General features: G+C 44.5%; 2 protein-coding genes across 3 annotated transcripts in view; one reads left to right on the plus strand and one right to left on the minus strand.

The window, feature by feature from the left end:
- The window catches only part of NUDT3 (nudix hydrolase homolog 3), a 231,830-nt gene that overhangs the window by 35,800 nt on the left and 179,278 nt on the right, over positions 1–16,752 (plus strand). For both annotated transcript variants that reach the window (XM_087687068.1, XM_087687069.1), the window contains exon 2: positions 2,816–2,995. In XM_087687068.1, coding sequence (XP_087543194.1) covers positions 2,816–2,995 — 180 coding nt within the window. The remainder of the gene's footprint in view (positions 1–2,815; positions 2,996–16,752) is intronic.
- Positions 12,542–13,294, minus strand: LOC148030725 (uncharacterized). The gene has a single exon (XM_087687070.1). The coding sequence runs from the start codon at positions 13,217–13,219 to the stop codon at positions 12,542–12,544; it is 678 nt and encodes a 225-aa protein (XP_087543196.1). The 5' UTR covers positions 13,220–13,294.

Below are 16,752 nucleotides of genomic sequence, written 5' to 3' on the forward strand. Positions count from 1 at the left end.
TCTTGAGAATGGATTGAAGAAGGTGAGAGAAAGCCAAGATGAGAGAGAAATCGAATTTTCTTTGCAAGAAAATCCTAAATTTTGCATGCTGTCTGCTCTAGCTTGCATTTAATGTAGGACTACCTACTGCCAGGCATCTCCAAAACGCTATCACCTGATCAATGATGCTGTTGCCAGCCCATGCAAGGTGACTACATGCTATCCCCTACTTGCGGAGGCCCCTAGATGGCTGTCTTTTGCAGCAAATTGCTATTCTTTGATGAGAAAATAAATCACCATTTTGTACCTACTCAATTAGTTTATCATAGCATTAGATGGTAGCTTTACTGGGACCTGGAAAGTTTCCCAGACATTTTGTATGTAACGTTTTGGTCTCATAGGCCAACATGGCCTTTCGTAGATCTTTCTCTCCCTCTCCCAAGTTGTAAACTGATTGAATGTTTGAGACCCAACCCCCAAAAACGTTTTCTCACTTTGCATGAGCATGTTTGCCAAGTGCCAGTCTTCTAAACCCATTTTTCAGCATTATCTAGCCATTTAATTAATTTTTGAAATTAAATAATCATGAAAATTATTTTCAGCCCTTCTGAACCTGCCCAAAATTAAATGTGCCCATCCATAAGTAAATTGGCACTCTCACAATAAGTTCCTTGCATACCAAGACCACTCGATGCATTGCCATCCATGGCCTAGAACATAGAATCACCTCCAAAGTAATTGGGATGTGTATATGGTTGCTGCATAGTTTGCTGCCCAATGCATACTGAAAATTATTCCCTTGTGCAAGCATACTAGCACCATGCGTTGAACTGGAACCCCACGTGCTTTGGGCTGCTGCCCATTTGTTTCATCTTCTTTTGGTGACTCAGAAGTTCCACTAGAAGGAGACACATTTGCTTGTGTAGTATCAATTGCATTAGTGTATTGCTGTTCAACATTGACATATCCTTCAAGTGAACCTGCACTATGCAATGATTGCTCCTCAACAGAGGAGAATGAGTTGTCATAACTTGCATCTCATTCCCTGTGTGACATCTTTGCTGAATTTCCAGAAATTCACTGCTGTACACTGAATTACAGCAAGCCAAAACTTGTATGTGCACCTTGAGACAACCAAAGCCCAACCCCTTAGGAAAGATGGTGATGTTGTGGCAATGGTACCATGAAATCGGCATGTAGATCTTGTCTATAGGGCAGTAAACATAAACTTATAGCACATACACTATTCAATTCAGCAAAGAAAATAAATGACATTGAGAACTCGAGAGCTAGAATACTCTTGCACAGTAGATGACACTAGATTGGCCATCAATGCGAGTGCCCCTTATGGTATTTCTTCAATATTGAAGAATAGCCTTTACATGAACCACTTGAGGCCTGCCTGTGCAATCAACACAGCTGCCATAGATCAGCACCCTCTTTGCTAATGATTCCTCACGTGCATGGCTCTTCAATGGACGAGCTTTGCTCCAATTGCTATGTCCTTAGTTGCTCTCACTAACCTTGACCAATGAGCTTTCAATCTGTCTCAATTACGCACTCAAACTAGTGTGTCTTCAAGCATATAGAGCTGCAATCACTCCAATGTTGACCAACGCGACATTGAAAAATGTTTCTATGGTCTCTCACTGCTACCACATTGGAATCAATGAGGACGTGGTGATGAGGGTGAATGAGGGAAATCTATAGTCATGATTTGCTTCTGTAGGGCATTAGTGACATGCATCAAGATTTGACTTCCACTTTTTGTAATCAAGCATGATGCATTGACATCAATGTCTTTCCAAGGCACATTGGTTGTGGCTTGATCACCCACTGCTTGGGTATCCATGGCCCTAGCTGTTTGTCATTATTTGCATGAATGACGATGTTATAGCTTCTAGTGGGTGACCCATTTTAGGGTTTTTTTGATCGTCTAGTGTCTCGTTTCAAGGATTCTATATATACTCCACCACACCCTCAGTTGTATTACATTGTCTTCATCCTTGGGGAGAGGGGGCTGGAGGCATTGTTGCTAGTTATCCATGTGCCAGTACCCTCCTGGTATTGTATCGCACATCTTGTGCTCCATTTTATGGATTTCATTGCCTGTTCATTTTGAGTTTCTTATGTTCATGTGTTCTTTCTTTCTATCGGTGTTCATGCTTTCTCTTTCACAATTTTGATCATTGGTGCATTCTCACACTTTCACCAGTGATAATGTAGTACATACGAATGAGAGATACAAGTCTATGACATAGAACAAACGAAGAACTGTGGAAAACGAACAAGAGAGGTCTAGGACCTCAAAATGTGAGTGGCCCAAACAAGCAGCCCAATGGCCAAAGTGCCCAAAGAGAAAGATCAAGCCTAGACTCTGGGGGGCTCATAAATAGAGATGCATGGAAATGCCCAATATTCCAATATGAAATTGCAGTCTGGTCGGATTCACAAGCATAAGCACTAGTGTCTGGGAAAGTCAAACCCTTGTATAGAACAGAGGTTTGTAAGCTCTCTACCTTAGGAAGATGAGTAGTAGACTGGGCCCTTGGCGGCAACCAATCAACATGAGAGTGGGGCCCTTGTGGAAACAGTTACTGGAGTGTCATCGGCACAAAAAGAAACAATCTCTTCCAAAATCTGCATCATAGTTTTGTTAAATTATATAGTACTACTTGGATATATTTGACAGAGTAAAACAAGCAATTTTTGTGCCAAACAACATTTACAGGAATTTATCTATGAGCATCATTCCAGTCATAATGTCAATGTGATGAAATTATGTGCAGTTGTTTCAATCGTCATCCATATAAGTGATCTGTTGTGTGTGTGACAGGAGTCAAGTTCATAAAGATGGTGATTATCATAGAGCAGTGCATGTATGGATTTACGCAGAGTCCACTGGGCAGTTGCTGTTACAGAAACGTGCTGATATTAAAGATTCATGGCCAGGACAATGGGATATATCGAGCGCAGGGCACATCTCTGCTGGGGACACATCACTTATATCTGCCAAGTATGTCTTCAAGCAAGCTTTGGTATTTTCAGCTTCAGATGCATGCATGTGAACTTGGAGAGAGACAGGTTTTAAAAATTAAATTGGTCCCTTCTTGTTCCTTGTGAGGTTTCAAGAGGAGGTTCCTCATGTAGAAACATGTTCAAGTAAGAATCTGAAAACCAGTGGGGACGCCTATTTATTTTGTTTGTTTAAAGTGGTATTTTTTGTCTGTGATCTGAATAAGTAATAAAATAATGACAATGATTGGATACTTTCATCAGCAGCACGGGACTTCCTTTACATGACATTACAAACACAATGCCTTGTGGACAAGTCAATATTATGGTTCCCAAAATAATTGATAAACATGATTGGTTGGGGCTATGCTGTTCCATGCTGAGCAAGCATATGGACAAAGTCTTTCTAAAGGTCCTGCAGTCTGTCCAAATCTTCTTAGTGGCTTGCTGCTCGTATTCAATGCCTGCTGGTCAGCATCATTGTGCATCATTATCCAAACCCTACCTTAAAGAGGATGGCTTGGGCCCTGGGGCATTATGTTAATGTTGCTTTACAATTATGCTGCCATGCTTTACTATTATTTACTTTGGTTACCTTGGTCCAAGACTAGCTTGCGGGATACTACTTGGTCAATCTGTGTTATGCTTTGGAAAAAGGATTCTATGCATTTTGGCATATCTTGGATTTCATAGGATCACATTTGCACACCAAAAGAATGGGGTGGCACAAACTTGGATGTGGAGACTCACATGGTGGCACTTGAATGGTTGTTTCAGGCTATGTGGTTTGGCTAATGACCTTGGGTCTCCATCATGTGCCTCTTTCTTGCAGATACAGCTACTGTGCATGGGAATATAAGAATACAGGGATCTTGGTGGCATGTTCTACATGCTGTTCAGCTTGTCAGTGTTAAATCTTCACTCTTGTTGACTCACTTGGTCCACTCATGGAAAACGGTGCTTCAGAAATTTGGTTGGCATCCAAGTGATAATCATTTGCAACCCAACCTGGTGTAGTTTGAGTTGCTCGCTGTTTCTATGACTATTTCTTGGGAAGGAAAGCAATATGCTAGACCTAGGTCTAATTGAATGGCACGGTTTGGATTGATTTCTATTGCTGATGTGGCTTTGCCAACACGATAAATTTCGATGTCTTTCCGGTTGGTTTGACGAATGTTTCATGTGCCTAAAGGATACAATGACTTATGGGACACTATTACATCATCCTTGTGTAATCAACAACACTTCCTCGGCTTTTTCTGGATAGTCCCTAACAAGATTGGAGGCTAAGAGCTCAAACTGTACTAGCTAGAACAAGTGGCTTCCCAGCTTGGCAAGCAGCCCCCTAGCTTATCAAGAAACCCCCTAGCTTGTTCAAGCCCCTTTGCTTGCTGATGACAGTGACGTGACAAAGTTGACTTTGGGGGGAGCCAATTTTGTGCCCCTAATGGGATGTCTGCCTGTAAACCTGCCACGTTCCATGCAAACTTGTTGCCTTGCTTGCATGCAAGCTGACATCTTGTCAGCCCCCTGTCATCCTGCTTTCCCATTTCTTCACCTGCCTTCATCAAGCAACCACTTGATATTCAGACAGATTCCGCTTGCCCTTTAGCCCACCTCTTTGCTCTGCCATTTTCCCACCACTCCAGCTTGCCACCTATCCATTTGTGGCTCCCTCTGTTAGCATTTGAGTCATCCCTTGGACAGGCTGTGTTAGGGGTTCTGCACAGTTAAGGTTTGGTACAGCAGACAGATTACAGAGGACACGTCAGCAGTCGGACAGCAGACAGAGTACAGTGCCACGTCAGCAGCCAGCGATGTCAGCAGACTGCGCAGGTGCCACATGGCAGCCTGCAGTGCAGTTGGACAGTTTTTTAGGCATTATTTTATTGTAGTCGGCTGCATTTAATGCAGCTGATAGGGACCTGTTTATTTTATGCATTTTATTTCTGCTTTATATAGCACATTGTTGGCACATTATTCAGTGATTTCAGATTCTGATCTTGAGATGTGTTGGCTGAGACAGACTATGCTCGGGCTGACAGAGATCGAGGTCATCAAGTCGGAGACATACACAGATATTTCCTCTGTCCCCTTGTGTATTTCTGCACTCTTATACAGCATACTACACCGCAGATTTTCTGCGTTTACACTGTCTCCTTTTCTCTCTCTCTCCCTTCTCTCTCTGTGTTCACTCTCTCTCAGTCTTTGCCCTATGCTTCCGCATCGTTGCACTTTGACATGGTATCAGAGCGGTGAAGATGGATTGACTGAGGGCTGAACCTATCTGAAGAGGAGATTTCAGTGCGACACAAGGCTGCGTTTCCAGGATTTGAGGGCGAGTAGGAGGGCTGCACATCGGATCAAGGCTGAAGCGAGCATTGGCGTGCGGGAAAGGAGTCTAATCGGTGAATTTGCTATAGGTTATTGTTGTTTGAAGGGGAGGAAGGCTGCGTTTGAGGTCTTCCATTGCAGATTTTACTTTTTCATCGCCTCCGGCGGGTGAAGAAGGTTTGGGCAGCGAAGGAATCAGTCCTAGAAGGCTGCGTTTTCATAGTCAGAGGGGGTTGCTTTTGCGTTTGTGCAGGTATTGCAGGTTAATATGTCTACATAGATTGATTTGGAGTTCCAAGAGACCATGGACAGGAAGGTGCCTATCCTACCGGCTCTTCCAACGGATCAAAACCTTGATGGTGACAATTATTGCATCTGGCGGGTGATAATGTTGGCCATTTTAGAGTCTTATGATTTGATGGAATTGGTGATGGAGAAGATTAACAGGCCCTTGGTGAGGGATGAGTCCAAACTCTCTTCCAATGCTCGTGCGGAGTTGACTAAGGCCCAATCTCATTGGGACAAATTGAATGCTAGGATTCGATCTTTTCTGTTTCTATCTTGCACCACAGCCGTGATAGCTTACATCGAGCACTTGACGGTGGCTCGTGAGATATGGCTGGAGCTCGATCAAATGTACAACCGGATGACCCTGATGAAGAGGGTTTCTTTGGAGATGCAGATGCGGATGACTTGGAGATGACACTGCCATCACCATCTCTTTCCTCCTCCTCAATGAGTACTTCACACCATACCTTTTCAAGATTGACAGTGCCTTTGTGTTAGAAGTGGATGTAGTGATGGAAGAGTGTGGAAAATTGTTGTAATAAATAGTTAAACACAAGAGACAAAGGAAAGAGAAAGAGAAACATTGCAAAAGAAAAGAACATTGCACAAAGAACTCAAAAGCAAAGAGATACTCGGGATTTGGGATCCATATACCAAGATATAAGATATTGATCTAGAGAGTCAATGCTATATTAGTCATTAGTGTCAGTGTCCATAGTATGGATGGTTAAAAAATACTAGATTTTTGGACAAGTTTAGTCTATTTTTGATATTTTAGATATTATTTCTTGTAAATATCCAAAAAAATTGTAGAAAACTTCTAGAATAGGGTAGCATGCAAAAAGTAAGTTGTTTTTTCAACGTTTTGGGGATTTCATGCAAAAAGAAGGATTGGCGAAATCGCATACGTCGCGATCGCAGTTTACAGACAGCAAACAACACTCTGAACGGGGAGGAGTGATTTGTGAGTAGGTGGTTGGGGTTTTACCCCCCTTTCAGAGCCAAAACCATTAGATTTGCGGTCTGAGCAACCGAGAAGAAGTTAATGTTTAATGCACGTTTTGGGTCTACAAGGGAGCTCCAGGAGATCTAATGCTTGGATATTACTTCTGAGTAATGCTAGACAAGGAATTTCAGGTTCTATCAATATATAGTGCTTTGATTCATTGTGCTTTGTCTTTATCTTGTATACTTCTTGTCTATTCTTTTTCTTCTCTTCTATCTCCTATTCTCTACTTTCTTCTATCTCTGATCCCCGGTGGATATGACCTTTTGACTAAAGCCCCTTCGACATTAGTGAACCCGACGTGAAAGGTTGTCAAAAGGAAAGATAGGACGGGAGAACCTTCGAGCACAATTTCTAGTGATGTTTTGCAACAGTTAGTGTAGAATATGAACATGCTTATGCAGATAGTGTTGGGGTATTTCACTTACGCCTCACTTACGTCTACGCTCACATAGGAGTGTCGGTGATCAGTAGGACACTCGGGCACTTTTTACTCTCGGTAGGAGAGGTTATTTCCCCCAGACTTATAGTCTTATTTTCGTATGTGCTTATGTTACACACTTACGGGCACTTACTGTGTTCGGGTGTGAACACCCCCTACAACCCTAAGGTTTAAGGATTGTACTTTGTACTTTCAGCTTACACTCTTTTAGTCTATTGCATTGGGAGTAGTGCTTCACTCTGTTCTTCACTCTCATACTGTCTACTGCACTTTCAACTGCACATCGATCCTCTCCCCCTCTCACATTTGGTATCAGAGCTCAGCTCCTGTCTGCAGTGTGCAGTCCCGACCGCACCTGCACCCCTGTACCTGCCTGTTCGTGCTCCTGCAGCTGCCGCCTCCTCAGGCACCGCCAGTCCCTGTGCGTGCCACCTGTCTGCATGCGCTACTTGTACCTGCTCGCGCCCTGTACCTGTGCGTGCTGACGTTGCTCCTACAGATGCCGCTAGTCTTGTGCGTGCCATCTACGCCTGTCCTGTGCGCATCACCAGCGCCTGTCCCAGGTGTGCCATTGGTTGTTCATGCACGTGCCACCACCGCCTCGGGATTTCAGCTCTATCATTTGGCCCATTGACAATAGATTTTTAGTAATTGACGGGACATGCAATACATCATGTAAGTTCTTCTTCTTGTTGTCATGGACTATCAAAGGCACTTTTCCTTTATGTTCAATGCTATGTTGCATGTCATCCCCTGTGCATACATAAACATTCCTCTCGGGCATCATGTCAATAACTCAGATACCATGAGGCATCATATGATTCGATGCCTCTGAATCAATATACCAAACAATATCCTTAGTAGACTTCTCAGCAGCCCTATCTTGCAGAAATTTATTTGCTGCAATTTTTGGAAATTTTCAGATTTCCAGCTTGTCCTGCTTCAACATTGCTCTTTTGCCTTGTTGGTGATTGATAATCATGGAAAATCAGGGAGGAGATGCCTTTACCTATTTATCCAAGGAGGACAGATTGGATGGTAATAACTATTCACTGTGGTCTTTCATGATGAAGAATGTACTAGTGGCAAAGAATCTTTGGGAGTATGTCAGTGGAGAAGAAACTAGACCTGGAGTTGTGGCTCCAGTTACTTCTCCTTTAGGAGGACGTGTACAACGGGCACCTCAGCCCGCTCCACCTCAACCACTTCCTCCAATAACTGCAGCTTAAAAAGCATGGGATACACGGGATGCACAAGCTTTGTCGCTGATTGCTTTGGCAGTTCAGCGGTCCATCATTCCTCACATTCGTTCAGCAGCTTCTTCATGAGAAGCTTGGTAAACTTTGGAGCAGATGTTTGCAGGTAAAAATGAGGCTCGCATCTCTTTCTTAAAGAAAGAACTAGAAAGAAAGAAAGAAAGAAAGAAAGTTATATTAACGTCTTCTAAAGACCAAAACTGGCCTATGAGACAAACTGTGATACAACTGATGAGGTCCAACTATCCAAAATAAAAGTGCTGAATGAAAAGCTAAAAACTGAAAACTGAAAATACGGTGCTGTGAGTGTGATAAGTGAGGTGTATGTGTATGTGCGTATGTAGCTCTGGTACTCCAGATAATGGCTACAAAACGGGAACAAATGTTGGCTGTGATAGGGGAACAACTGTCGGCTGTGATAAAGTGGTGTGATGTGTATATGTAACAGATGCAGGGAGATATACTATCCTGGGATGTAGTAGTAGTCGTCGAAGTCGCTAATAGCAGGTGATCCCTCCTGGATGCAGGATGTGGAACATCAGCGGTGGAGAAAGAGCAAACTGGAGATCTGAGATCCAATGTGTCGAGTGTCGTCGGATCTCAGTCTGCTCCGGATCTCCTGTCGGTGTGGCTGTGGGGTCCGAAACCCACGGATCCTCGTGCGGCGTCGGGTACGCTGGTCCTCAGCCTGCTGTAGTGTGAGCCCGGAGGTCTGGCTGGAGGCTGGTACAGTAGCTCTCACTATGTCTGTCTGAAAGAACTGTGTAATAGTCGTCTGGGTGGGCCCCTCTCTGACTGGGACCCGCTGTGTGCTCTGTTCTCTGATGTGCCATGCCTCTTCCAGAAAATGACCAAATGATCTTTGATCCATATCAGTCATACATCCCTGAAGTGAGCTGCTCAATGTGTATCTAGATCTCAACTCTGAGTATGCCGGGCATCTGAGAACAAAATGCTCCTCACTCTCCACCTATGATCTGCAAAGGGGGCATATCCTCTCCTCTCGCGGGATGCCACTGGCTCTGCCACTCTCAATCATAAGCTGATGTGATGATACCCTGAGCTGTCCAATAAGAACTCTCAATTGATGTGGCATATAGATCTGCATATATCTCGGAATCTCTATGAATCCCTGCTCTGATATCCTCAAGGACTGTGTATAATAATGTGCCATCTTCGATGGCAGTGGCTGTGCAGGGCTGACCCATGTCCTCTGTATATAAATATGCCATATCTCCTGTCTGATGACTCTGTTCCTCTCAGAGAGAGAGAGGGTGTAAGTGGGAGCCTGAGTATCATATAGAAGAGGTGGGAGTCTATCAATGTCCAGCCCATGTCTATCAAACCAAGCTCTAGTCTGTGCATACCATGATGTGGTATCCCCCGCTCAAGCCATCTCCTGAGATGCCATATATGCTCTGTATGCAATGCGATCTCTGTCCATATACTGAAATCTGTGTAGGAAGCAGACTGTTTGAAATAATGCCTCGACTAGTATGGGCGGTGTGGCAAGCTCTGCTCGCACAATGTCATGTGGGACTGAGACCTTGCTGCGAATCAATCTAGATATCATGATCAGCTGAGGTCTCTCCATCAATGTCCATACATAATCGGCAAGGCCCGACCCACATATAGCTGCTCCATACATCAGTGCTGGAGTGACTAGAGTATCAAAGAGCCACCCCTTGGTGCGGGGCTCTTGGAAATGTGCCTGATGACACTATCGCTCCATAAGAGCCAATGCTGAGTATCCTCTAGTGAGGCGGTCACGAGCTGCCTGTGTCATCGAGAAAGTCCCTGAAGCTGCTGTAAAGGTCACTCCCAAATATACATATGATCCAGTGACCTCAATACTCCCTCTTGCTGCCATGAAAATACTCTGTCTGCGTATTTGAGCTGATGTATGGAATATAAGAACCTTGGTTTTACCAAAGTTCACTGTCATGCCTCTCTGTATGCAAAAATCATCCAATGCTAATAAATGCTGCTGTAATCCCTAAGCTGAGTCTGAGACCAACACAATGTCATCTGCATATAGTAAGATATGAACTGTGGCTCCACTGAGATCTATACCTCCACCGGCTCGCTGTTGAATAAACTCTGCTATCTCATCAATGTATAGCCCAAATAGAGTCGGTGAGAGTGGGCATCCTTGCTTCACACCAATGGTGCTCACAAGGGGATCTGATATACCTCCCGGACATCTGACTCTGCCAGTAACCCACTCATATAGTGCATAAATACCCCACATCATGTCATCGTCCACCCCCAGATCAAGTAGGCGTCTCAAAAGCCTCTCTCTCGGACCCGTGTCAAAGGCTTTGCGGAAATCCACAAAGCAACAATACAATCTCTGTTTCTTCACTCGTGTCTGGTCGATCAGGCAACGGAGAGTGAAGATGTGGTCTATGGTAGAAAATGCCCGCCTGAACCCTGCCTGTCCGGGTGTGCGCATGCACTCTCTCTCTGCCAGCGTGCTGAGCTCCTCCTCCATCACCGAGCCATAAAGTTTGGCCAAAACTGGCCCAATCATGATGGTCCTATATGTGTTAGGATCCATAGGATCCCCTGTCTTGTGGATAGGTACAATGGTGTGCTCTGTCCACGAGTCAGGGAACCCCTCAGACAATGCACGGTTGAAGAGGTGAGCAATGAGTGGAGCCAATGTGTCTCTTCCATATATAATATGCTCTGCCTGAAGATCAAACTGGTCTCGAGCGCGGCCATGCTGTAACCGTGAGATAGCATGTTTCACCATACTAGTGGTGAAAAAGGATGAAATACCCGGTCTCGGTGTACATGGTGTGGGTATCAGCGGCTGTGCGGGTACATGATATAAACTCTGTGCGTATCCATGCCATACTGCAAGGTCATGTATCGGTGTGGGTGAGCGTGGTTCTCTGATCTGCCTCCATGCCTCTGCACAATCTCTGCTCATAAGAAGGTGGTATATATCCCAATATCTCTCTCCCTTCCATTCCCACTTTTTATGGCGGGTCAAGCGGTGCATGCGTCTCTGCGTCTGTCTGTGTGTGATCTCTCCTCTGGCCTCCAAATCGCGTAGCTGTCGACGTAGATCTCTGCACTCATCATCATACCACCTGTTCTGTGGCATGGTACCGGTCCGAGGGGGTGCGTGTATGTGTGATGTGGAAAACTGAGTGTAGCAGAATCATGCAGAATGCGTGTGATATCAGTGGTCAGTGTATCAAGGGGTGCGTATGGATCAAGTGACGTGGTGTGCTCCTCCAGATGCTGTGAGTAAACATGTGAGAGCTCATGAGTGAAGTGTATGGCAGTATGCATGTGGGGTATAATATCTGCAGGTGGTGATGGTAATGAGGTGAGGAGTGAGAAATTGAGAAAGGTGTGATCGGCACCGAGTAGAAGTCTCCCAAGGCCGAAGGACTCGATAGTATGCATCCCATCGATTGGTCCGAGCAGATAATCTACAGTACTCTCGCTCCCCCCATGTGGAAAGCATGTAAGACCTCCTGAATATGGCCATTGTGCCATCCCGTTATAAATAACGAGATGATGTCTACTACCAAGCTCAAGTAAATGCCCTCCATACCGTGTGGCGTCTGGCCCAGTATCTGCTGACTCCCTACTGATCCCCAACTCCTCAGGGTCTAATGCTCTCATGATCTCTGGCTGCTCCATATCAAAACTCTCACACTGTCGGTTTTGTGTGCGCCCGTTGAAGTCCCCCATAAGGAAGACCTCACCCAAACTAGAATACAGAATAATGTCCTTTGAGAGCTGTGAATAAGGGGAGGGGGAATCTCTGGCCTGAATATCACCCTGCGTAGTAGCATATTTGGACCCACGTGGTGAAAAGTAGCATACTGCCATATAGATCCATCTCTCATCTGATATATGCACTCTGATCCATATGTGACTGGCCTCCTCATCTCGTCTCACTAACTGGATATGTCTCTATATCCCCTCACGGAATAGAACTGCCACCCCTCCTGAGCCCCTAGATGTGCTCTGCCTAGTAGTAGCCCGGTATGCAGATACCCACTCAAATCCTGTAATGCGTGGGAGCCCTCTCTCTGGGCTCTCATGTGTCTCTGTGAGGCATATAACATCATGGTCGGGTAAAATCTCCTCAAGTCTGTCCGGTCGTGACCATAGGGAGCCGTTGCAGTTCCAAACTGCCACACGTATCGGGGTCTCCTGTACAGTCCTCTGCCCCGTCTCATAGGCCACGCCCCCCTATTTGGTGGGGCGTCCATCTATAAAAATCCGGCCATCTCGATAGAAGGCCTTACGGCCTTCTCTACGTGCTTGGAGTATCTGTGGCATGCATGCTCGTCTGTGTGCAATCTGCATCTGAGTCAGGTCCTCATCCATGAAGATGGGATTCCCAGTCATCCCTCGGAGCGAAATCCGCTTCCGAAAGAAAGCGGCTCTGTCCTCCGGTGTGCTCATATGTAATATCAGAGCTCTGACCCTGGTAGTATCTCGTCCTGTACGCCATGCTTGAGTAAAGGGCATGCTCGTGTACCCTAGTCGGGTGCATAGCCCGCGTGCGTCCTCCTCCGGAGAGGCCCCTTCGGGGAGCCCGGTAATACGCACGTTCAATCTACGTGCGTTCGTGAGCCTCTCCTCCTCTAAGGTCTCCTGAACCCGGACTACCTCCTCCTTTTTATTTTCTTCCTGGACCTCCTTCTTAATGTTCTTCTTCACTACCTCAATCCACCCCTCCTTATTCCCTTCTAATTCTTCCTTCATGTTTGCTTTGATTTTTTCCTCCCATCCCTCTCTCGAAGCCTCAACTTCGGTTTTAATGCATACCTGGAGGTCCTCTCGGCATTCCTTCGTGATAGCCTCTCGGAGGTCCGCTTTGAAATCCGCGTCCTCTCTTGCCTCCCGTAGATGTGACACTTCCATTGAAAATGAATGAAGGTGATCCTATTCAGGATCACTTGAATAAAATTCAGGACTTGCGAGAGCAGCTCATGAATGTTGATGAGTTCTATTCGGATGCATAGATGATATCCACCACTTTGATTTCATTACCTCCTTCGTACTTGGCTTTTCATACGGCCTTGAACCTCACCATGAGGATTTCCATGCAGCCAATCACTTTTATTCAGTTAGTCAGCTTGCTTCTAGAGGAGGAGCAAACAAGACACAATAGTGGTGTGGATGCTACAGTCTCTGAGCAGGCCTTTATGGCTAGGCAGAAGGGCAAAAACAGCCAAGTGAAAAATGCTCCGCAGAGTTCTAGTAGTTCTGGCACTTCACAGACAAGTCAGAAACAAGGAAGCACGCAAGCCAAAAAGGGTAAATGCCATTATTGCAAGAAGCCAGGCCATTACATCACTGAGTGCAGAAAGCACATTGCCAAAGAGAAGAAGGAGTCAGGAATGTCTGTTTTTGATGCTCCTTCCACTGCTAGTGAGTCCGCGTCTTTTGTTGCAGACAGGGACTATTGTTTTTACACATGCAGTTATGACACCTCTTGGGCTGATAGAGCATTTAGCTCTATTGAAGTTGTAGATACTTGGTTTTTTGACAGTGGTGCTTCTCGGCCTATTACATCTCGTAGAGATTTATTTGCTTCTGTTGGTGCACCTCCAGTTGGCAAGTCTGTACAGTGTGCCAACAATGCATCATACCTTATTCGAGGTATTGGGGAGATTATGCTCACAGCCATTGATGGCTCTATTCTCCGTCTTCAGGATGCTTTGTTTGTGCCTGGTATAAAGAAGAATTTGCTCTCTATTTCTTCTTTGGCACGTTATGGATTGCAGGTCACATCTGATGATGACAGATGCATGGTTAGAGACAAAGAACACATGACTTTGGTCTTGATAGGCACTTTATGTCATGGGTTATACGAGTTGGATGCTCTTTCAGTTGATCAGTCTGCGTATTTGACATCCACTCTTACTCCTGCTATGACACAGGCAGAGTTATGGCATGCTCGTATGGGGCATGTGAACTTTGGTAGCTTGATGCTTTTACAACGTACACAGATGTTGGATGGATTACCTCCACTGGAGAGATCTCTTGAGCACTTGTGCGAAGGATGTATTTTGGGGAAAATGCATCGTTTTTCGTTTCCCCGAGATGTTGCTTTTAGAGCAATAGTTAGATTATAGTTAGTGCATTCAGATGTATGTGGGCCTATGCAGACAAAGTCATTAAGAGGATGTTACTATTTTGTGACTTTTATTGATGACTTTACTCGTTTTTGCTGGGTCTACAGTTTGGTAAAAAAGTCAGAAGTGTATGATGCATTCTTGGCGTTTGTTGCAGTTGTTGAAAACCAGTCTGGTTGTAAACTTAAGACTCTCCGTTCGGACCGAGGGGGGGAATACATGTACTCTATGCTGAATTCTTTTTTGAAGCAGAAGGGCATTGTCCATCAGTACACTACTGCTTATACTCCACAGCAGAATGGGGTGGCAGAGAGGAAGAATCGGTCACTTATGGAGATGGCCAGATGTATGGTGAAGGCAAAGAGCTTGCCTCACAGTTTTTGGATGCAAGCCGTCATGTGAGCCCTACCAAAGCCTTAAAAAACATTACACCTTTTGAGGCTTGGCATAGCCGGAAACCTTCTGTTGGACACTTTCATACCTTTGGGTGCCTTGCATATGCACATATTCCACAGGTACTCAAAAAAAAGTTGGATAACAAGGCTGTTAAGTGCATTTTTACGGGATATAGCAATGAGAGCAAAGGCTATAGACTCTATGATCCTGTTTTTAAAAAGGTTTTTGTCAATAGGGATGTACTTTTTGATGAAAAATCAGAATTATCCCTGGCTGGATTAGACACATATCAGGCTGCCCGTGATGTATTTGAAGGGCTGTTGCCCATTACATTTGGTGATTCAGCTGGAGTTTCAGCAAGTGAACTCAATGTTCAGCCAGCTGCTCCTTTTGAAAATGCAGTAAATCAGCCATTGGCTGATCTGAATATTCAGCAAAGTGCTGAAACTAAAATTCAGCAAGAGCTTATACACAGTCAGGAAACAAGACAAATGCCTAGATGGTATTTACAGACTATGAATGATAGTCATTTGGATGCACTCGTGGTTGGTCGTACTAGAAGGCAAGCTCGTATGCATGATACTGCACATACCATAGAGTTTGTTATGGCAGCAAGCGCCCTTGATGATGAGGAGCCTGAATGTTTTGAGGATGCACAACACAGTGTGCATTGGATGGCAGCAATGCAAGCTGAATTGGATTCTATCACTAAGAATCAAACTTGGGATTTGGTGTCTTTGCCATTTGGGAAGAAAGCCATTGGAACAAAATGGGTCTACAAGCTAAAAAGAAATGCAGATGGATCCATTGACAAATACAAGGCAAGACTTGTAGCTAAAGGCTATGCACAGAAGAAAGGCATTGACTATGAGGAGACATTTGCTCCTACTTTCCGCATGATGACCATCAGGTTTATGGTTGCTTTGGCTGCTCATTATGGATGGACAGTGCATCAGTTGGATATTAAAACTACATTTTTACATGGGGAACTTCATGAGGAAGTATATGTACAACAGCCCATTGGTTTTGCAGTTGAAGGCTCAGAACACTTGGTTTGCAAGTTGAAAAAAGCATTATATGGGTTGAAACAAGCTCCTAGAGCTTGGTATGCAAAAATAGATGCTTTCTTGCTTAGTCAAGGGTTCATAAATAGCTCATCTGAGTCTACCGTTTACGTATGTAAAGAGGGGGGATCCATGCTGATCATTTGTCTTTGATTAATCCTCGTACAAAAATGAAGATAATGACGCGAATAGATTCTGAGGTCCAAAATTAGTAACTCCCTAAATTTTAGGAGTTGCTTCCATTGCATCCCCACTAGTCTTCTGACCATCTTTGCAGACTATGGCTACATCCAAATCTGTAATGTAGCTTAACTGAAAGTGAATTTCCATTGATGACCCCACATGGACTAATCTCTTGAAGATTTGTCCATCTTCACTTTGAACTAGTCTCTTCTAGGCTAGTTCTTCAACACACTTGTCCATATACACTTTCACAAGTCTCTTCCAGGCTTGTCAATCTACAGTGCCATCAGTCTCTTTCAGACTTATACTGGACCTTAACTGTCCAGTCTTGACTCACTAGACATTCTTGTCCGTTTCACAAACTGGCCATGCAACTCAGGCGTTTAGATTTCAAGAGGGATCATTCCAAAAAGAAAAACCAAATAAAATATGTAATAAAGAAATCAACAAAAAGGTAATAGTTCTCACAGTCTTGTGACAGGTGGCTTTGCTAGAGGCCATTTATTTGCCATGAAACATGTATTAGGGAGCATGACACACCCTCCTAGATAGTATGATTGGTTTTTGGACTTAGGGGCAACAAATCACATGACTCATCCTGTTGAGTGGTTTGACACAAAACAACAAAATGCAGAATGAAGAAAATGTGGCTACTGGGGATGATAGTTTGCAT

The sequence above is a fragment of the Lygodium microphyllum genome, chromosome 10, assembly GCF_053477565.2.
Source record: "Lygodium microphyllum isolate KBCC chromosome 10, Lygodium_microphyllum_v1.1.10, whole genome shotgun sequence".
NCBI classification, from domain to species: domain Eukaryota; kingdom Viridiplantae; phylum Streptophyta; class Polypodiopsida; order Schizaeales; family Lygodiaceae; genus Lygodium; species Lygodium microphyllum.